The following is a 23,606-nucleotide window of genomic DNA, read 5'->3' on the forward strand; positions in this document are numbered from 1 at the left end:
GTACAGGTTTTTAACATTCTTGGTTAAATTTGTTTGAAGGTATTTTATTCTTTTTGAAGCAATTATGAATGAGGTTGTTTTATTAGTTCCTTAGTCCCTTAGTCTTTTTCTGATAGTTCATTATTGGTATATAAAATGCACTGGATATTTATTTTGTATACTGCTATTTTACTGAATTCATTTATCAGTTCTAGTAGATTTTTGGTGGAAACTTTAGGGTTCTCTGTGTACACTATTATGTTATCTGCAAATAATGACAGTTTTAATTCTTCTTTTACAATTTGGATGCCTTTTATTTCTTCTTCTCGTCTGATGGCTAGAACTTCCATTACTGAAAGAGTGGTGAAAGTGGACATCCCTGTTTTGTTCCCCATCTTAAGGGAAATGCTTGTAGTTTTTGCCCATTGAGTATGTGTAATACTGGCTGTGGGCTTGTCATGTATGGCCTTTATTAGGCTGAGGAATTTGCTCTGTTCCCACTTTGCTGAGAGTTTTTTATCATAAATGGGTGCTGGATTTTGCCAAATGCTTTTTCTGCATCTATTGATATGACCATGTGATTTTTATCCTTCATTTTGTTTATGTGGTGTATCACATTAATTGATTTGCAGATATTGTACCAACCTTGCATCCCTGGAATAAATCCCACTTGATCATGGTGTACGGTCTTCCTAATGTGTTGCTGGATCTGGTTTACTAATATTTTGTTGAAGATTTTAGCATCTTTGTTCACCAGGGATATTGCTTTATAATTTTCTTTCTTTGTAGTGTCTTTACCTGGTTTTGGAATTAGGATAATGCTGGCCTGGTAAAATGAGCTTGGGAGTCTTCCCTCTTGAATTTTTTAGAATAGTTTAAGAAGGGTAGGTGTTAGTTCTTCTGTGAATGTTTGGTAAAATTCACCTGTGAAGCCATCTGGTCCAGGACTTTTGTTTTGGGGGAGGTTTTTGATTACTGCTTCAATTTTACTACTTGTAATCTGTTCAGATTCATTGGTTTTCCTAAAGCAGTTTTGGAGAATTGTATGTTTCTAGGATGTATCCATTTTGTCCATATTGTCCAATTTGTTGGCATATAGTTGTTCATAATATTTTGTTACAATCCTTTATATATCTTTGATGTCATTTGTTACTTACCCTCTTTTATTTCTGATTTTATTTTTTGGGGTCCTCTCTCTCTTTTTCTTGATGAGCCTGGTTAAAGGTTTGTCTGTCTTATTTATCTTTCAAAGAACGAGCTCTTGATTTCATTCGTCTTTTGTTTTTTTGTTTTGTTTTGGTTTTTAGGCTCTTTCCTTTATTTCTGCTCTGATACTTTTTTTTTTTCTACTCACTTTGGGCTTTGTTGTTTTTTTTCAGGTTCCTTTAAGTATAAAATTAGTTTGAGATTTTTCTTGTTTCTTTTAAAAATTTTTCTAATTTTATTCTATAGCATAGATAAAGTTTAAAATGGTTATTACAAAGAACACAGGCTTTGTCCTGGCCTGGTGACTCACTTGGTTGGAACATGGTTCAGTGCACCAAAGGCTGTGGGTTTGATTCCCGGTCAGTGTACATACATAGGTTGCAGGCTCAATCCCTGGTCTGGGAGTGTACAGGAGGCAACCAATTGATGTTTCTTCCTCACATCAATGTTTTTCTTTCTCTCTGCCTCTCTGCCCCTTCCTCTCCCTCTAAAAAAATCAAAGCATACCCTGGGGTGAAGGTTTAAAAAAGAAAATAGAGAACAACAGGCTTTGGTTTCAAGTTACCAGATTCCACTCATTTGCAGTTCTGCCATTTATTGTTTGGGTAACCTTTGGGGCAGACCCAAAATGGTCTCAAAAAGATATGTCTATGGTCAGTCCTTGTAATCTGTAAACATTAACTTCTTTGGCAAAAAATGAGATTAGATAAAGGATTTTCAGAAGAGGAGCTTTTTCTAGATTATCTATGTGGGCTCTACATACAATTTCCTATATCCTTAAAAGAGAAAAATAGAAGGAGTTTTAGGACAGACAGACTAGATTTTTCTTGTTTCTTGAGACAGAACTGTAATGCTATGAATATCCCTCATAGGACTGCTTTTGCTGTGTTCCACAGATTTTGAGTTGATGTGTTCTCATATTCATTTGTTTCAAAGTACCTTTTGATTTCTTCCTTGATTTCATTGCTAACCTGTTCATTCTGTAGTCGTTAAGGTCAGAGAAGATGCTTGATATGATTTCATTTTTCTTAAATTTATTGAGACTTGTTTTGTATTCTAACATGTGGTCTCTCTTAGAAAACATTCCAAGTGCACTTGTAAAGAATGCATATTTTGCTGCTTTGGAGTAAGCTGCTCTGGTGATAGAGCATCTTTTCTTCTGCTTATTTTCTATCTGCCTGTCTTCTTTGGTGAGATGTCTGTTAAGGTCTCTAACCCATTTTGTAAAATCACGTTGTTTGTTTTCTTACTGAGTTTTAAGAGTTTTTGTTTATTTTGGATAACAGTCCTTTACCAGACATTTTTTCTAATTTTGTGGCTTGTCTTATTTTTTTGACATTGTCTTTTGCAGAGCAGAAATTTTTAATTTTTATGAAGTCAAATTTATAAAGTACTTCTTTCATGGATGGTTCCTTAGCTATTGAATCTAAAAACTCAGTGCCATACTCAAGGTCATCAGCTTTTCTCCTGTTATCTTATAGTTTCATAGCTTTGCATTTTATATGTGGGTCTGTGATCCATTTTGTGTTAATTTTTGTGAAGGCTGTAATGTCTATGTCGACATTTCTTTCTTTTTTTTTTTTTTTTTTTTTGCTTGTGAATGTCTAGTTCAACCACCATTTGTTGAAAAGAATTGCAGGATTGCATTGCCTTTGCTCCTGTATAGAAGAGGGTCTGTTCATGTGGGTCTATTTCTGGGCTTTCTATTGTGTTCTATTGATCTATTTGTTCTTTCCCCAATACCACACTGTCTTAATTACTGTAGTTTATAAGTCCTGAAGGTAGGTAGTATCAGTCTTCCAACTTTTTTCATTTTCCTCAATATTGTGTTGGCCAATCTAGGTCTTTTATCTCTCCATGTATATTAGCATCATTTTTTTGTCAATATCCACAAAAAAACTTGCTGGATTTTGATTAGGATTGCATTGAATCTATATACAGGGTGGGGTAAAAGCAAGTATACAGTTTATATGGGAAATAATAAAATAATAAATAATAATACAAGGATAAACTATTTCACATAACAACTATAAACCTACTTTGGCCCCACCCTGTAGATCAAATTGGGAAGAACTGACATCTTGATAGTTTTGGGTTTCCCCTTCGTGAATGTGGAATATCTCTTCATTTATTTAAGTTCTTCGACTTTGTTTTTCAGAATTTTATGATATTATCTCATAGATAATGACAATATTTTGTTAGATTTATCCCTAAATATTTTACTTTGGGTGTTGCTAATGTATAAGGTACTGCTTTTAATCTCAAATTCCACTTGTTCATTGCTGGTATATAGGAAAGTGATTTACTTTTGAAGATTTTATTTATTTTTGGTAGGGGAAGGGAAGGAGAAAGAGAAGGAGAGATGTCAGTGTGTGGTTGCCTCTAGCACACCCTCCACCAAGGACCTGGCCACAACCCAGTCATGTGCCCTGACCAGGAATTGAACTGGCAACTCTTTGGTTCGCAGGCCAGCATTCAATCCACTGAGCCACATCAGCCAGGGCTACTTTTGTATATTAAACTTGAATCCTTTAGCCTTGCTATAAATCACTGATTAGTTCCATGAGGGTTTTTTTTGTCAGTTCTTTCATATTTTCTACAAAGATGATCATGCCATCTGCAAACAAAGACAGTTTTATGTTTTTTCCCCCAATCTGTATACCTTTTATTTTCCTTTTTTGTCTCATTGCATTAGCTAGAAATTCTAGTATGACGTTGAAACAAAGTGGTAAGAAGGGACATCCTTGCCTCGTAAGTGATCTTAATGGGAATGCTTCAAGTTTCTCGCCAGTACCTAGGCTGTTGTAGCTTTTTGTAGATATTCTATATTAAGTTGTAGAAGTTCCCTTCTATTACTGTTTTACTGAGATTTAACAGGATTTTTGATAAAGGTTGGGTTTTTTTCTCTCATCTTACTCTTTTTCCATTTGTTTCTTCTGTTCTTTATTTTTTCCTCCTCTTATGCCTTCTTTTGGATTGAGTACTTTTTATGATTCCATTTTAGCTCATTAGCAATGGTTCTTAGTTTTGTTACTTTAGTGATTGCTTTAGGAATGTGATTCTCAGTGGGGTCTGATTTATTTCCTGTTGGACAGTTAGTGATATCTAAAAACCTTTTTGATTTGTGCAACTTGGGGCATGCTACTGGCATCTTGTGGATAGAGGTCAGGGATGCCGCTAAACATCTTACAGGGCACAGGGTAGCCTCCCACAACAAAGAATTCCTCCCCAGAATGTCAGTAGTGCTAAAGTTGAGAACCTGTGATTTGGGATTATAATGTATATTTTTATTTCATCACAGTCTACCTTCAGGTGATACACCACTTATGTACAGTATAAGAACTTAATATTAGTGCACTTTCATTTGTCCTTGCCCAGTCCTTATGCTTTTGTTTTCATACATTTTTCATATATCATAAGCCCTACAATACATAAACAGCCAGTTTTTCAAATACTTGAAAATAATATGAAAAGCGTGTATATATTTACCCCTGTAGTTATTATTATCCCTGCTTTTCATCAATTTGTCTTATGTCTAGACTTCCATCTGGTATCATTTTCCTTGTTACTGAAGGACTTCTATTAACATTTCTTGTAATGCCTGTCTGCTGGTGATGAATACTTTCAGCTTTTGTATGCCTAAAAATGTTTTTGTTTCACCTTTTTACGTGTGTGGTAAAGCACGTAGCAATTTGTCCTCTTAACATTTATAAATGCACATTACAGTTTTGTTAAGTATATACACATTGCTGTACAACAGATCTCTGATTTTTGCCCTGCTTTTTTGAAGGATATTCTGGATATAGAATTTTAGGTTGACAGTTTTTTCTGCTAGTACTCATCAAAAATGGTATTCCAGTTTTGTTTTGTTTTTGCATTGTTTCTAATGAGAAATATGCTGTCATCTGTATCTTTGTTCCTCTGTATGTGGCATTTCTTTTTTCCCAGTCTGGTTGTTAGGAGCAGGTGCTCTTTGTGACCATGAGTGACAGGCACTATTCCCTCTAATCTTTTGGGGTAGTTTTCTCCAATATCAGGTAGTTTTCTTCATACGCACGTGCTGACCCGTACTCTCTTAAACACACCAGAAAACTCTGCAGATTTCCCAGGCTCTTTCTCTTTCTGTGTAGTTGTTTCCTCTTTGGTATGCTGTCCTAAGAACTTTGAAGTGCCTTAGTCTTCGTGGACTCTTATTCCTATCTCTGCAATACATGAAGTCTTTCTGGCTCTGCCTCAGTTTATTCTTTTGCTCCATGTCCTGGAAACTCTTTCAGTACCGTAAGCTGAGGCTGTCATAGGGCTCACCTGGTTTATTTGCCTTCTTTCAAGTATCATTGTCTTTTATTGCCTGATGTCCAGTGTCTAGAAAACCATGTATCAACTCTTTTGTCACTTTTGTTTTTGCTTCAGGTAGAAGGCTGAATTCATTCCTGGTCACATCATCCTTTTTTCTTTTCTTTTTTTATTTTTTGGCAATTTTTTGATTGTGATAAAAAACATTTACATAACATAATTCATCATACTACAGTATATAACTGGGGTTTTTGTATATTCACAGTGTTCTATTTTGGTCACAACTATTTTGTTTAAGAATACTTTCTTCACCCTAAAAAGAAACCCCAGACCCATTATGGAGTTTCTTATAGGTCAGTCTTTATTCCTACTGCCCCCACCATTGCATCACGCTACAACAGCCACTGAGGGGGGACCGAAAACCTGGAATTTTTTAAGTAAAAAACTGAATATTTGTTCTTGCATGTTTAAACTTAAGTCACCTTCAAAGTATTCTCCATTTGATGCAATACACCTGTCAAAATGTTTTTTCCACTGCTCAAAACAGTTTCTGAACTTCTCAATTTTTATGCCTTTCAGTGTTTCTGCCATTTTTTGTTTCATCTCTTCCACATGGGCAGAATGTTTCCCTTTGAAGACTTTTTTTCAGCCGGGGAAACAAAAAAATGTCACAAGAAAAGTCGCTGGGTGTGAGGTTGGGTGAATAGGGAGGGTGGGACATGAGGGTAATGCTGATTTTGGTGGAAAGTTGCTGAACACTCAAAGCAGTGTGGCAGGTGTGCTCCTAAATCACCCATCATGAAAAGGGCAAATGCGTTGTCTTCAAAAAAAAATTGACTGAAGCTGAACGCAGCCTCTCACAACCTATCTGTATTGTGAGATACAGTACACAATACAGATAGGTTCCCAAAACAGTCACTTAGCAGGGGAAGCCTGTACAACAAGGGGTCCACCCTCCAGAATATAAACCTAGGGGATTATTTTGGGTCCCCCCTCTTATACATTCTTTGTCTATGGGTTTGTCTATTTTTGTGCATTTCCTATTAATAGACTCATATAATACATGGCCTTCTTTTACATAGTATGATGTTTTTAAAGTTCATCCATGTTGCAATATACACCAGTACTGCATTTTTCTTTATGGCTAAATAATATTTTTGTATGTATTTTGTCTTTGTTGGAGTGGAAGCGAAATGCTGAAGCCTTTTAACTGATTTCTGCTGCTGCTTTTACCTCCCATACAGTCTATATTTGGCCTGCCAGGTAATTTTAATATATTGCCAGGGCTGAGAATGAGAAGCGGTTTTAAATAGATAGGATAAGGACTTACCTAGAATCTTTTTTTATTTGTCTTCCTTCATCTTTTCCTTTCTTTTATTCTGAAAGGGATACCAGATCAATTTAAATGGTTTTAAAGATTGGCACTGGTTGCTTTCTGTAATGCATATTCTGAATAAATTGTAGAAAATGTAGAGAAGAAAATAGACCATTTATAATTTCACTATCTAATATTTAAGCACATTTCTCTCCAGCCTTTTTTTTTTTTTAAATCTGCAGTTAGTATCCCATCACCTGTCATCTATTTGTTCGGCTTACTCTATTTGATATAGATTATCTACAGTGTGCAATTTTGTTTTCTGCTTTTTCTACTTAATGTATAAGTATTTCCAAATACTAAATTATTTTTCAAGAAGTTTTAAGTGGCAGTGTATAAATTTATCATTGGCATACACCATGTTCATGGATTGGAAGAATTAACATCATCAAAATGTCCATACTACCCAAAGCAATTTATAGATTCAATGCAATCCCTATTAAAGTACCAATGGCATATTTCACAGATAATAGAACAAACACTTCAAAATCTTATATTGAACCATAAATGACCCCAAATACCCACAGTAATTTTGAGGAAGAAGAACAAAGTAGGAGGATCACAATACCTGTTATCAAACTGTATTACAAGGCCACTGTATTCAGAACAGTCTGGTACTGGCATAAGAACAGACACATAGATGAATGCAGCAGAACAGAGTGCCCAGAAATAAATCCAAGTCTCTATGCTCAATTAATACTGGACAAAGTGAGTAGCAGCATAAAATGGAGCAAAAATAGCCTCTTTAACAAATGGTGTGGGGAGATCTGGACAGATACATGCAAAAAAATGAAACTTGATCACCAACTTATACCATACACAAAAATAGATTCAAGGCAGATAAAAGAGTTAAATATAAGTTGTGACACCATAAAAGTCCTTCAGAAGAACATAGGAAAATGTAAGATATTCCATACAGCAATATTTTCACTGATAATGTCCTCTAAAGCAAGGGAAATAAAGGAAAAAATAAACAAATGGGATCTCATCAAAATAAAAAGCTTTTGCATGGCTAAAGAAAACAGCATTATAATGAAGAGAACCAACTGTATGGGAAATATATACTTGCCAATGACACCTCAGAAAAGGGTTTGATCTCCAAAATATATAAAGAACTCACACGACTCCACTCTAAGAAGACAAGCAACCCAATTAAAAAATGGGCAAAGGACTTGAACAGACACTTCTCCAAGGAGAACATACCGAGAGTCCAGAGACAGATGAGGAGAAACTCAGTATTGCTAGCCAACAGAGAGATGCAAATTAAAACCACAATGAGATACCACTCCACACCGGTGAGAATGGCCATCATAAACAAAGCAACAAACAAGCGTTGGAGAGGTTGTGGAGAAAAGGGAACCCTAGTGCACTGTTGGTGGGATTGCAGACTGGTGCAACCACTGTGGAAAACAGTATGGAATCTCCTCAGAAAGCTAAAAATGGAACTACCTTTTGATCTGGCCATTCCACTGCTAGGATTATATCCTAAGAACCCTGAAACACCAATCCAAAAGAACCTATGCACCCCAATGTTCATAGCACAATTTACAGTAGCCAAGTGCTTGAAGCAACCTAAGTGCCCATCAGTAAATGAATGGATCAAAAAACTATGATACATTTACAAAATGGAATTCTACACAGCCGAAAGAAAGAAGGAGAGCATTATGCTAAGTGAAATAAGCCAGGCGGTACAAGACAAATACTATATGATCTAACCTGTAAGTGGAACATAATCAACAAAACCAACAAGCAAGCAAAATATAACCAAAGACTTTGAAATTAAGAACAAACTGACAGTAACCAGAGGGAAGAGGGGAGGGGATAATGGGGGGAGAAGGGGGAAGGGTTTACAGGAACAACTATAAAGGACACATGGACAAAAACAAGGGGGGGTGGAAAGGAGAGGGAGGTGGGAGGTGGCTGGGGTAGTGGGGAGGGGTGGGGGGCAAGACAGAAAACGACTTGGACAACAATAAAATTCAAAAGTATTTTATTTATTTATTTATTTATTTATTTATTTATTTATTTAGAGCTTCTAGCTTAGATGGAGGCATAGGCAGACATACTTTGCTTCCTTGTACAACCGAAAGAAGGAGAATAACAAATTTAAGAACAGAAAATAACCAGAACTATCATAAAATCGAATTGTATGGAAGTTCGACAACCAAATAGTTAAAGACGAAACATTCATCCAGACCAATAGGAGGGGTGGAGACGGGAAGCCAGGGTGGAGAGGACTCGTGGGTGATGGCTGGAAGAGCGGGCAAGGCAGCAGGTGGTGGAGCTGGCGGTCCCATATTTACGTGCAGATAAACCAGAAAGAACAACTGGGGAGCAAGTCAGGCCATGCAACCCAGGGTTCCAGTGCAGGGAAAGAAAGACTCAAAACCTCTGGCTATAAAAGTCTCTGGGGGTTGAAGTGGCAGGAGAAACTCCCAGCCTCACAGGACAGTTCGTTGGGGAGACCCACATGGTCCTAGAATGTACACAAACCACCCACCCAGGAATCAGCACCAGAAGGGCCCAATTTTTTGCTTGTGGGTAGCGACAGAAGCGACTGAAAACTGGCTGAGAGCTGAGCAAGTGGCGTTGTTCCCTCTCAGACCCCTCCCCCGTATACAAACAGTGACCTAACACAGGGATGTGGGTTGCCCCACCCTGGTGAATACCTAAGGCTCTGGCCCCTTACTATGTAAAAGGCGTATAGAGACAAAAAATATATATATGGCCCAAATGAAAAAAACAGATCAAAGCTCCAGAAAAAACAACTAAATGATGAAGAGAGAGCCAACCTATCAGATGCAGAGTTCAAAACACTGATAATCAGGATGCCCACAGAAATGGTTGAGTATGGTCACAAAATAGAGAAAGTGAAGGCTATGAAAAGTGATATAAAGGAAAATGTACAGGGAGCCATCACTGATGGGAAGAAAACCAGGACTCAAATCAACAGTTTGGAGCAGAAGGAATAAATAAATATTCAACCAGAACAGAATGGAGAAACAGGAATTCAGAAAAAAAAGGAGAGGCTTAGGAACCTCCGGGACAACTTTAAACATTCTAACATATGAATCATAGGAGTGCCAGAAGGAGAAGAGGAAGAGCAAGAAATTGAAAACTTATTTGAACAAATAATGAAGGAGAACTTCCCCAAGCTGGCAAAGGAAATAGACTTCCAGAAAGTCCAGGAAGCTCAGAGAGTCCCAAAAAAGCTGAACCCAAGGAAGTATACACCAAGGTACATCATAATTACATTAGCCAAGATTAAAGATAAGGAGAGAATCTTAAAAGCAGCAAGAGGAAAGGAGACAGTTACCTACAAAGGAGTGCCCATAAAACTGTCAGCTGATTTCTCAAAAGAAACTGTTGTAGGCAAGAAGGGGCTGGAAAGAAGTATTCGAAGTCATGAAAGGCAAGGACCTACATACAAGATTACTGTATCCAGCAAAGCTATCATTTAGAATGGAAGGGTAGATAAAGTGCTCCCCAGATAAGGTGAAGTTAAAGGAGTTCATCATTACCAAGCCCTTATTATATGAAATGTTAAAGGGATTTGTCTGAGAAAAAGAAGATTAAAAATGCAAACAGTAAAATGACAGCAAATTCAACAACTGTCAACAACCGAACCTAAACATACAAAAACAAAAACAAAGCAAACAATTAGAACAGGAACAGAACCAGAAAAATGGAGATCACATGGAGGGTTATCAGCGGGGAAGGGGAGAGTGGGGTAAATGGTACAGGGAATATGAAGCATAAATATTAGGTACAAAATAGACAGGGAGAGGTTAAGAATAGTATGGGAAATGGAGAAGCCAAAGAACTTATATGTGTGACCCATGGACATGTTACGGACATGAACTAAGGTGGGGGGAATGCTGGTGGGGGGCATACAGTGCAAAGAGAAATAAAAGGGAGGAAAAAATGGGGCAACTATAATAGCATAATCAGTAAAATATATTTTTAAAAAATTATTTTGAAAAGCATGTTTTTAATTTTGAACAATTTCAGTTTATTAATTCTTCCATTTATAATTTGTGTTTTTTATACCCTGAAAAATCTTTGCCAAATGTAAGGTCACTTAAGATTTTTCTCCTGTATTTTCTTACAGATGTTTTAGAAGTTTAGGCTTTATGTTTAATTCTGTGATCTCTTTTGAATTAACTTTTGTGTATAGTGTGAGGTAAGAACATTAGGCTCATTTTTTTTTTATCATCTCAGTCCAGACCATTTGTTGAAAAGACTGTCCTTTACCCCCATTTAATTGGCTCCTTTGTCTAAAATTCATTACCCGTGTTTGTAGGTCTGTTTCTAGTCTCCTTTTGTCTGTATTGCATTACATGTTTGTCTGTATGCCAGTAACCACACACTGTTGTTGATTAATTTAGCTTGTAGTCAAATTGTATATGTTCTTGAAATTTATTGTTTTTCAAGATTGTTTTTGCCATTGTATTTCTTTTCCCTTACCATATGAATCTTAAAATCAGCTTGTCCATTTCTGGGTGGTTGTTTTTTTAAGCCTATTGGGGCTTTGATTGGGGTTATGATGAGTGTCTATCTAGATGAGTGATCTTTTTTAATCCTCACCTGAGGACATGTTTAGTTTTTAGAGAGAGACATTGATTGATTGTCTCCTGTACGTACTGCAGCCAGGGATGGAACCTCCAGCCTAGGTATGTGCCCTAATTGGAACGTGAACTGGCCACCTTCTGGTACACAGAATGAGGCTCCAACCAACTGAGCCATGTGGCCAGGGCTAGATCAGTGATTTTCAACCAGTGTACTGTAGCACACTGGTGTGTCACAAGAGTTTTTAAAACATGCAGTATCTATTTAGTCAGGACAAGTGACCTCTTTTCCCTTAGATTGTAAAATTATAAAATGATAGCAGCCAACACAATAGCTGTCCAGTGTGAGTGAATCAAAATTATACCTATTTTTTTTGTCAGATCGGCAGAAAATCTATTTTCTGGTGTGCTGCAAAATTTTAGTAATTTGCTCATGTGCGTCATAAGATCAAAAAGGTTGAAATCACTGATCCAGATCAATTTAGGGGAAAATTTATCTGAGAAAAGCTTTTTATGAATGTTACTCAACTTTCCAGTCTATGAATATGTTAAATCTCTCCATTTATGTTTCCGTACAAGTTTGGCACATACTTTGTTAAATCCTAAGTATGTAGTTCTGATGCTAGTAAATAATACAGCCTTTTTTTTTTTTTTTCCATTTTCAGTTGCTGGCACATAGGTAAAAATTGATTTTTAAAAACATTTTATTTATTTATTTTTAGAGAGGGGGGAGGGAGAAAGGGAGAGAAGCATTGATGTGAGAAAAATACATCAATCTGTTGCCTCTTGCACTCTCCCAGCTGGGAACCTGGCTGGCAGCCAAGGCATGTGCCTTGATTGGGAATTGAAACTGTGACCTTTTGATAAGTAGGCCGACAACACTCAGTCCACTGAGCCACACCAGCCAGGGCTAAAACTGAATTTTGAATATTGACTTGTAATCTTGTTTAATTTACCTTTTAGTTTTCTTAGCTCTGCTGAGATACTCCTTAGGGTTTTCTCCCTACATGATCATATATGCAGATAGTTTTACTTTTTTGTGTCCAGTCTGTATGCTTTTATTTCTTTTTCCTCATTGCACTGGTTAGAATTGCTGTTAAAATGTGGACTAGTAGTGGTAAGAACAGACTTCATTGGCTTGTTATTGATCTTAGGAGGAGAGCATTCAGTCTTTGACAATTAAGTATGATGTTAGATGTAGGTTTTTTGTAGCTGCTTTCCCTTCATCAGCTTAAGGACATTTCATTCTTCCTCTCAGGAAAATTTTTGCTATGAATGAGTGTTGAGAAAGGTTTTTAATTATCAAATTTCTAAGTTTTTTTGGTTTTGATCTTAAAATTCCACTATTTTGAATGTTGTACAGTTTTTATGCTTAATAAAAGTAAGAAACTTTTATATTTTATAGTGCACCATGGGCTGTTCTGAACATGTTAACTTATATAATCATCATAGCAATCCTTTGAAGTTTTTACAGATGACCGTCACATCATTATTTTCCAAAGGAAATTCCTTTCTTTCCCATCCCCTTCATCGTAGGTGTATGAATATTCATTTCTAATACCTGAGGTTTCTATTTGTTTCTCTTTGTATTCTATTTTGCGTTCTTCACATCCTCATTGATTTTAATTATTTTTAGACATTAACTTGGTTCTAAAATTCAAAACCATACAAAGGGTACATATATGGTCAGAATTTTCAGTTCTTCCTTATACCTTCCATTCCATTTATAATATCCTCTCCTTGTAATTCTTAACTAATATACGATCAGTTTTAAGAAAGTTTTACTGGCACTTGAGAAGAAGGGTTATCGGGTATAAAGTTGATCTTTATTAAGTTGCACAGGTCCTTGCCTGTTCTTTGTCCACTTGATTTGCCTTATGCTGAGTATTATGTTAAAGTTACTGATTATTAGTGTGTCTTATCTATTAGTCCTTGCGTATCCTATAGCTTTGCTTCATAAAAAATGGTTGCTGAGTTATTTGATGTGTAGATATTCATAAATGATATCTAGATACTAAAAATCTTTGTTGCAATTTGCGGTTTTTATTTAGGTCATGCTTATTGCTCTTTGGCTTGAATTCTGCTTGTCTGATATTAAGTTCTTGTTCTTATTGTCGTTCATTACATGATAAACTTTTCATTTGTGCCTTTAATTTTATTCCTTCCAAACTACTGTCTGTGTGTGTTTCTTGAGTTATGAGACAAGTTAAAAATCTTGTTTTCATAGATGAGTAAAGTCCATTTATATTTATTGATATGACTGAAATTTTCAGCTCTTTCATAGTATTTAATTTTTAAAAATTTTGTTATATTGGCTATGTTTCTCATTTATTTATTTATTTGCTCTCTTTTCTGAAAAGATTGCATTTGGTATTTAAGAGGGTTTTTTTTTTCTTTTCATTTTCACATTTTTAGTTGCATTATTTTCACTTCAGTGGGCAGGTGTTTGAACATTAGTCTTCCAGCCTTTTCACTGTCTTTGATGTGTGTGAGTGTGTGTGTGTTGTCTACACAGTTTTGCTGAAATTTTTCAGCCTGCCTGCCTCCCTCTCTCCCTCCCTCCCTTTCTTTTCCTCACCTGAAGACATTTTGTCATTGCTTTTAGAGAGAGAGAGGAAGAGAGGAAGGGAGAGGGGGGCCGTTTTTAGAGAGAAGGGAAGGGAAGGAGAAAGAAGAGAAACATTGATGTGAAAGAGAAACATCGATTGGTTGCCTTTTTGTACACGCCGAATGCTCGTCAACCAGGACCAAAGCCGCAACCTAGGCGTGTACCCTGATCAGGAATCGAACTGGCAACCTTTTGTTTTGCAGGATGACACCCAACCAACTGAGCCATATTAGCTAGGGCTCCAGTTCTTGATTGTAGGAAACCAATGTGAAAATGGACTGCACTATCCAGTATGTAGCCACTAGTCATTTGTGGCTATTGAGCACTTGAAATATGGCTCATCTGAACTGAGATGTTCTATACATGTAAAAAGCATACTAGAGTCTGTAGACTCAGTATAGAATAAAAATATAAAATAAAAACATAAAATATCTCCATACATATTTAAAATTGATTACATGTTGAAATGAGAATGTTTTGAATGCATATATTGGCTTAAATAAAATGTTATTAAAAGTCACATTTGTGGCTTATGTTTCTGTTGAACAATGCTATTCTAATAGATTCCTCAAAAGTCTCTTACAGAATTCTCTGAGTTTTTTCTTTATCCTTGATACTCGAAGGACAACTTACCTGGATGAAAAGTCCTTAGTTCACACTTTTCATTCACTGAGGTTCCTAAAAGTGCTGCTTCATTGATGTTTTTATTATATGTTGTTTCTAAAGTCTACTGTAATCTGATTATTTTGGCCTTTTAAGTTATTATAGTAATTAATATTACTGATATTGTTGTTTGGAATCTATGAGGATTTTTAAAATTATTTTTGAAATAGTTTCATTCAAATATGTCAGAGTAGGTTGCTCTGGGTTACTTTTGCCAGGTAATCAGTGAGTGGTTTTTTTTTTTTTTATGAAAAACACATATCCTAAAATTTACTATTTTAACCATGTTTAAGTGTAGTACAGTACAGTAGTATTGACTATATGTATGCAGTGTTATGCAGCAGATGTCTAGCACGTCTTTTTTTATCTTAGAAAACTGAAACTCTATCCATTGAACAACTGCCCCTTTTCCTCCTCCTTCCAGCCCCTGGCAACCAACATTTTACCTTGTGTTCTAAAATTTGAGTATTTTAGTCCTCATATAAATGAAATTTTGTAGTACTGGTCTTTTCGTGGCTGACTTATTTAACTTAGCAAAATGTCCACAAGGTTTATCCATGCTCTAGCATGTGTCCGAATTTCCTTCCTTTTAGGGCCGAATAATATTCCATTGCATGTATATAAGTATACCACATTTTGTTTATCCATTCATCTGTCAATAAACTCTTGAGTTGCTTTTACCACTTGGCTGTTGTGACTACCTGCAATGAACATGGGTGTGCAAATATCTCTCCAAGATCCTGCTTTCAATTTTTTTGAATGTATATCCAGAAGTGGGATTGCTGGATCATATGGTAGTTCTGCTTTTGGAATTGTGTCTTCCAGCCCATGAAAACTGGGTGTCTTTCCTTTTTACTTATGTCTTATTTAAATTTCAGCAGTATTTTGTGGTTTTTAATGTACAGCTCTATCACTTCCTTGGTTAAATTATTTGAGTATTTTTTTTTCTTTTTAATGCTGCTGTAAATGGGATTGTTTTCTTAATTCCCTGCATAGATTGTTCATTGTTAGTGTATGGAAAGAGATGATTTTTTGTGTGTTGATCTGTCCTGTAACTTTGTTGACCTTGTATACATATTCTAATAGGTTTTTATGAAATCTTAAGGTTTTCTACATAAAACATCATGTTATATGTGGACAGAGATTATTTTACTTTTTCCTTTACAATTTGGATACCTTTTTTTTTCTTGGTAATTGTTCTCACTAGTACTTGGAGTACTGTGTTGAATGGAAGTGGTAAAAGCAAGCATTCTTGCCTTGTTCCTGATTTTGAAAAGAAAGCTTTTAGTTTTTCAACATTGAGTATATTAGTTGTAGGCTTTTCATATATGGCCTTTATTATACATGGGTGGGCAAAAGTGGGTTTACACTTGTCTGTATGGAAAATACAATAATTAATAAATAATACAAGAATAAACTTAACCTTAGCTAGTGAAGCTCAATGGGTTGAGCATTGGCCTGCAAACAGAAAAGACTCTGGTTTGATTCCTGATCAGGGCACATACCTGGGTTGTAGGCCAGGTCCCCAGTTGAGGGCATGTGAGAGGCAACCAATTGATGTTTCTCTCCCTTTCTTTCTCCTTCCGTTCCCCTCTCTAAAAATTAATAAATAAAACCTTTAAAATTTTTTTTAAAAAGAGTAAACTTTAACATACAACTGTAAGCCTACTTTTGCCCATATATGAAAATTGAACAACACACTTCATGAGGGAATTTAGAAAATATTGAGACAAATAAAAAACAAAATACAGCATAACAAAACTTAAGGGTTGCAGCAAAAACAGTACTTCAAGGAACTAGAAAAAGAACAAACAAAACCCAAAATTGACAGACCCTCAGCTACATGAACTAAGGCATTAACGCAAATACTAAAAATTTGAAATAAAAGAGACATTAAAACTAATGCCATAGAAATAAAGAGAATAGTAAGAGACTACTATAAACAATTACACACCAATGAACTGGATAATCTAGAAGATAAGTATCTAGAAACATACAACTTATCAAGACAAAATCATGAAAATAAAAAAGCTGAACAAACCTATAACTGCTAAGGATACTGAATCAGTAATCAAATATCTCTCAACAAAGTAAAGCTCACCACCAAATGACTTCACTGAGAATTCTACCAACATAAAAAGAATTGTCCTTCTTAAACTCCCCCAAAAAATTAAGAAAAAGGGAAAATTTCCAAACATTTTATGAGGCCAGTATTATCCTGATACCAAAATAAGACAAAAATACTACAAGAAGGAGGAGAGTGGAGGGGGGAGGAAATGAGTAAAGGTGGTCAAAAGTTATAAGCTTACAGTTACAAGATTAATAAAATTCTGGGAATATAAAGTACAATATGGTAACTATATATCATGACAAGTGGGATTTATTCCTGGAATGCAAGAATAAAAATTTATCAATATATTGCACCATAATAAAAGAATCAAGGACAAAAACCACATGATCATTTCAATTAATGCATTAACAAAATTCAACATTCTTTCATGAAAAAAATACAAACACTTGACAAACTAGCATAGAGGAAAATTACCTGAATACAGAATGGGGCAAGAGTAGGTTTACAGTTGTTTGTATGGAAAATACAATACTTTAAAATTATAATACAAGAAGAAACTGTTTTTCGTACTCCCAATTAGAAACCTACTTTTGCCCCACCCTATATGTGTCGATGTAAGAAAAGTCCAAACCTGTAGAGAATTTTATCAGTTTACATGAGCCAAACTGACATCTTCAGGGGAGCAAGATCTCAAATGCTCCAGAGAATAACAGCTTTGTAGCTTCTTTTATGCATTGAAATTAAGGAGGGAATGTGCGGAAGATTACATGAAGGTGGACACAAGCAAGGTGAGGAGTGGCTTACAGGATGGTTAAGATTATTCACCCTTTAGGAGGGGTCTAAAAGGGGAATTTCAAAAGTATGTTAACCTACAAGCACAGAAACAATGCACAGGGCTTTCTTAAGGCAAAGATAAACCTTTTTTGGTTTATATATTCATTAGTTGCTGCTTGTATGAACCCCGTCCTGAGATCGAACCCACAATCTTGGCATAATGGGTGAACGTTCTAACCAGCTGAGCTACCCTGATTTTTAACCTTGAATCTGAATTTGAAGGGGATCTCTTGGAGAGTAATTAACCTAATTTTCCTTCCATAAGGTAAAGCTGGTTTGTTAGGAATGATCCACAGTGGGTCAAGGGAGAAAAGTAGGCATTAAGTGTTGGAGGTAATGAAAAGTTACTAGAATCTGGGTTTATTATATAGGAACTTTTTGTTTAACTTTTGTCTCTTGCACATCATTTCATCTTTCTTAGAATTATCCAGAATTTTGTACTGTTGAAGTTTCAAGTTACATAAATGCAGAAGAACTTAAAATCTGTCATAAAAATTATTTTCCTGTATTTGCATATTTGTAATTTGTTACTGGTGACAGACACTTACTTCAATTACTTTAGCAAACAAGGGATCAATTTTCTTGTAATTAAGATGTTAAATACAAGTTTGTGAATATGTATATATTTAATTTTTAAAAAAAATGCTACTTATTAAAATTGTAATCATCTAAGGTGACATCAGTGTGAACACAAGTATTAAAGAAAAGTGGTAGCAGTGTTTTCTGTAGGTCTGCGGCAAAGGAAGTATTTATAATTGATTCTTAAAGCACTTTGCTATTATTAAACAGTAAAATTTAAATATAATTTTGCATTGAAGTAATATTATTAAAATAACTTATGTTGCTTACTTTACATTTTCCAGGAACATCATTTACAACGAGCTATTTCAGCACAGCAAGTGTTTAGAGAAAAAAAAGAGAGCATGGTCATTCCAGTTCCTGAGGCAGAGAGCAACGTCAACTATTACAATCGCTTGTACAAAGGAGAGTTTAAACAACCAAAACAGTTCATTCATATTCAGCGTAAGTTTGCTAATTCATTATTTTCTGTTTGTAATTTAAAATCCTTTCTCTCTTTTGCCCAAAGAGATTTTAATTTTTCAATTTATATACACTGATGATAGAAATGTATGTAAAACTTTAAAGAATAAAATCCCTCTGCTTATATCTGAACTTGGAGATTTTGAGTGTTAGTTGCATTTGGAACATTTGATGTTTATGTAGTGTAGGATTTTGTATAGCACCTATACTTTATTATACAGCTACAAGTTGATGGATTACCAAGTCTAAATAAGATTTATTTTAAAAGCCTAATGTCTATAATGCCAATTAGGTGTGAATTCTGAAATTGTTTAGAATTCGATCCTACCTTCATCTAGTTACTACAAAATTCTAATTCTGCCTCCTTGATACTTTCTTAGGTTTCTTTACATTGTTACTATTTAAATGATCTCCATCTCTTGCTTAAATTTAATCTCATAACTATTAAATTACCCCCTCCACCCCATCTCGTATGCTTACCCTCTTCTAATCTATCTATACACAGAGTCCATTAGTACCAGAGTGATCTTCCTGACTTGTCGCTCTGGCTTAAAATCCTGTTGTTGTTCTTTATTGTCTACAGTAGCAGTTTTCAGCTGACAGAGACATGCTAGTGTCTTGTCTGATAGTGTCTAACACACATACCCCTTGAGTAGTTTGTTACAGTAGAGATTCCAGAGCTCTGTTAGGCCTACCTGTCTGAGCATCTCTGGTGTGTAGCTTGGTAATAAGAATTTTTTTTTAAAGTTTCTCAAGTAATTCTGAAACATCTCCAGATAAAAGACTGTGGCTGTGAGATCTATTTTTAAATTGATTCTAAGATGCACATTTTTTTCATTTGTTATCTTTAAAACGAGATTGCATTTTAAATTGCTATTCTCCTGGATTGAGTTCTGATTTATCTAAAGAGAATTTACCTTTGTTTCTGCTGGGCATCTGAGGATTCTACTAATCTGAGACTATTTTAAATATTTTGCTTGTTTGTTTTTGGACCACACTGGTAGCTTTAGTTCAGACTACACACCTGCTTGGAGTTTAAATCTCTGGGGAGGGTCCCCCCACCCCATCTAGTGGAGAAATACAAAGTGCTTTTCTTTTCTTTTCTGCGCAGACAGTTGTTTCTTACCCTACACTGAAGTTGTTGCCCTTTGGTAGTGCAGCTTTATGCAGGAGCATTTCAGCAAACTTCTTAATAGACTCCACCACAAATTTTTCTTTTTCTTATTGTACATAAAGTCGTGGTGCATCTTGTAATTAATTGATGACAGTTTAGATTTGACAGAACTTGGTAATGGACAATTCTCTATGTTGAGTACAAGGTACTTTGTGATTTATTCCCTGACTGCTCTGTTAACATCATCTCCTGTTGCTCTTTCCCTGACTCTGTACCATAGGGACTAACTAAAAATTATACATATTTGCCTACTTTAACATTTCACAATTCCTTACATGTTCTTGCTATTCAATATTCAAGTCTTGTTTCCCTTCCTAAAGTTCATTTAAGACTCCCTGACTCCCTTATAAAGCTTACCCTGACTTTTCTCATTCTGTCTCTCTTCTTTGGTTATCTGAGTATCCTGTATATAACCTCTGTTAGAAGACTCATTATTTATCATTGCAGTTATTTGCAGCCATTCTTTCTCTCCTTTTAGACTGTAAGTTCCTTGAGAACAGAAGACTTTCTTTTATTTTCTCTTTGTATCTTTAGAGTAAAGTGCATGGCGTATAGATGCTCAATAAATGGCATGTTTGTTGACTGATGAAATTGTTTTTAAGTGGCTTTCATAAGGCTGTTAGGTGTCAACCATTTTCCAGAGACTTTTTTTCTCTGAAGCATTTAAGAGAAACACACATGGAAAAATTATTTGTTGTAGGTTTCCTCTGTGTTCTTCGATTTTGAATCCTTTTAGCTTGTTGAATTTGCCTTATCTTTGTATCGGGAAGTATTTAGCTGTTCACAGTAGGAATTTTAACAATCTTTCAAACCAAAGTATCCATTTTTTTTTTTAAATAACAGTATATCCAGACAACAGGACTATTTGTAAAAACCACTTTAAGAAACCAAGAATCAGGAAATTTGGTGTAACTTCCCTGGGTCAGACCCATTGGATACAGTAAACTTACAGTTTGCTTAATCTTGTTTTAATTTGTTTTTTTTTTTTAAATTTCATTTTATTCTATTGTAAAAAAGAAATAAAAATAATAGAAAATTAATTTAACTTTCTTTGTTTATCAGCATATATATTCTACATGCTATACAATTTCATACAATACATGTAATTTTTATTCTTTCTATTTATATTTTTTAAGTTTCTCATGTTTTTATATTATATAATCTCTTATTTTCATTTTCAATGTGTATTACTTTTTTTCCAAATTGATATTCCTCCCTTTCTTGCCTGTGTGCCTATTATTGGCTTTAAGGTTATCTATAGTAAACCTTAATCTTGTATAATTGAAAATTTTTTTCTAGGAAGGCTTTTTAAAAAGTTTTTTAATATAACTTTCTCTAAACCCTTAAATACAAGGAATTCAGATAATGTTGCTCTGGATTTTTTCTTTTCTTCTTTTAGTGATGTGAAAGAGTCCCCGTTTGCCTGGCTAGAGAAAGATACCACAAAATGCCACAGTAGGGTGGCCTTGTTCAGGCCCATCATATTGCTTACCTGGGCTTTGACAGAACCCTCTTTATTGGTCTCTCTGCTGTAGTCTCCATGCCTTCCAGTCCGTTATCCACACTGCCACTATTGTAATTATTACCCATTTAGAATTTTTTCAACACTCTCTGATACCTATAGGATAAAATTTTAGTATCTTTGTATATATAATGTTTAAGACCCTTCTTTGTGCCTGTCCAGCTACGGTTCCCTGTGTGGTCTTCCACTATGACACCAACCTTATTGAAATGAACTGTTGGGGGCTGTTTCCTTCTGTTTAAGCTCCTAAGAAACAGAAACTCCACCCCATTCACTACATAATCCTTACAGTCTCAATACACTTTTTTCTTCCACTTCCTGTAACTCTTCATACTTTAAGCTATAATAATGAGCTCCTTGCAACTTGCAATTCTCTGACTTATGCCTTATTTTCTCATGCCTTTATGCCTTCACATAACCCTCTACTTTTCTCATCCACTTGTTGAAACATAACTTGTTCTCCATGTCTCATCTCCAGGATTACCTGTAGGAGCCTTTTCCTGACCCCTTTAAGCCCTTGGCACTTGTTTACCGTAAGTCCTCCTGTGTCATGTGCATACCTTCAGTGTGGCAATGACCATTTCAGTTGTGATTGTTGCCTCAATAGACACAGTGCTCATTGAGAGCAGGAGAGCTTTTTTCTTTTAATTTCACTTCCTAGTATAGTACCTAGCATGTGGTTATGTGAGCAATTATTTGCTGAATAAATAATGAGTGAATGGATGGTTGAAGACAAAAGCATACACATCATGGCATTTTTCAGACACTAGGCTTATAGGACTCAAAATTGTGTACAGAAGCAAATATAAGAATAAAATTATTAGTGTGTACAGTGAAATTGAGAGACCCACTGTGTAGATCCAAGTTAGAAATTAAGAGTGAGTTCTGTTATTCACCAACAGTGTCATTTTAGGGCAAAAAGTGTCTGCCAAGGAGGAGTTGGGAGTGGAATGACTGCAGTTTTGTAGGGATGTGAGAGAAACCTTGTTTCTTCCTGTCCCTTTTAGTTCTTTTTCTTCGTAGTCACCCATGTTGTATTCTGGGGAACTTAATCACAACACACTGGGGTATTCTTACCAAGTTGGAAGCATCTTGGAAGCACACAGAAGACCCAAGATACTCAGACTGTTCCTCATTTAGGGTAACTACACACTGATCAATTGTTTGTGTTATGTGGGTAGAAAATGCTACCTTCATTTTACTTACAGTTAAGTTATACCTACAGTACAGCAGATTTACTTTGGGTACCTCAACACAGATGTTATAATTCTTTAATTCCTTTTGGAGTTTAAGAACTTCACTTAAAGTTTAGGATCCAAACATTTCTTCTTGTTTTTTTTTTTAATTTTTTTGTTATTCAATTACAGTTGTATGCCTTTTCTCCCCATCCTTCCACCCCACCCCAGCCGAACCCACCTCCCTCCCCCACCTCCACCCTCCCCCTTGATTTTGTCCATGTGTCCTTTATAGTAGTTCCTGTAATCCCCTCTCCTCACTGTCTCCTCCCCACTCCCCCCTGGCTATTGTTAAATTGTTATTAACTTCAGTGTCTCTGGTTATATTTTGTTTGCTTTTTTCTTCTGTTGATTATGTTCCAGTTAAAGGTGAGATCATATTGTATTTGTCCCTCACCGTCTGGCTTATTTCACTTAGCATAATGCTCTCCAATTCCATCCATGCTGTTGAAAAGGGTATTAAGCTCCTTCTTTCTCTCTGCTGCGTAGAAGTCCATTCAAACATTTCTTCTTAAGGAAATAACTTTGTTTACTTTGTATTAAGTTATTTATTTTGACCTCCCATGACCTCTTTCATTTAATAATAATTTTTTACAGTTCACATTAGGTATCAGGATTTTAGAACATGATGGAACTTGAGATATTGTTTAATAAGTATTCTGAAGTTAATTTTTTTCTAGTTTTTAACTCAGTTAGGTGGTTCTTGATAACAGTACTACTTTTCTTATTTTGGTAGGAAGCTTCGCTTCCCCTCACTGCATTACACATACAAACACAAATCAGTAGACCATCTCACTGCTTCTTGGCTGAAAGGATAGGTGGGGTAGCACCCTCTTATCTGTTAGACAGTGAAAGCAACTCTAGCAAAGGAAATTGAATTCTGTTCTTTCGTATCTGTGGCCAAGATCTTAAGCCCTGAGAAAGTGCCTGTGTGTGTGTGTACTCTACTGTATACCTCAGTACACTGGAGGCTGGCTCCTTCTCACTCTGATAAAGCAGACCAGTATATGCTGGAAAAAGAAGAAAAAAATCCCATT

General features: G+C 35.6%; 1 protein-coding gene across 3 annotated transcripts in view; it reads left to right on the top strand.

Moving 5' to 3' along the window:
- Positions 1-23,606, top strand: part of EPC2 (enhancer of polycomb homolog 2) — a 113,275-nt gene that overhangs the window by 19,650 nt on the left and 70,019 nt on the right. For all 3 annotated transcript variants that reach the window (XM_053918648.2, XM_045203032.3, XM_024569596.4), the window contains exon 2: positions 18,461-18,620. In XM_053918648.2, the coding sequence (XP_053774623.1) occupies positions 18,461-18,620 (160 nt within the window). The remainder of the gene's footprint in view (positions 1-18,460; positions 18,621-23,606) is intronic.

The sequence above is a fragment of the Desmodus rotundus genome, chromosome 2 (genome assembly GCF_022682495.2).
Source record: "Desmodus rotundus isolate HL8 chromosome 2, HLdesRot8A.1, whole genome shotgun sequence".
In the NCBI taxonomy this organism is placed as follows: Eukaryota; Metazoa; Chordata; class Mammalia; order Chiroptera; family Phyllostomidae; genus Desmodus; species Desmodus rotundus.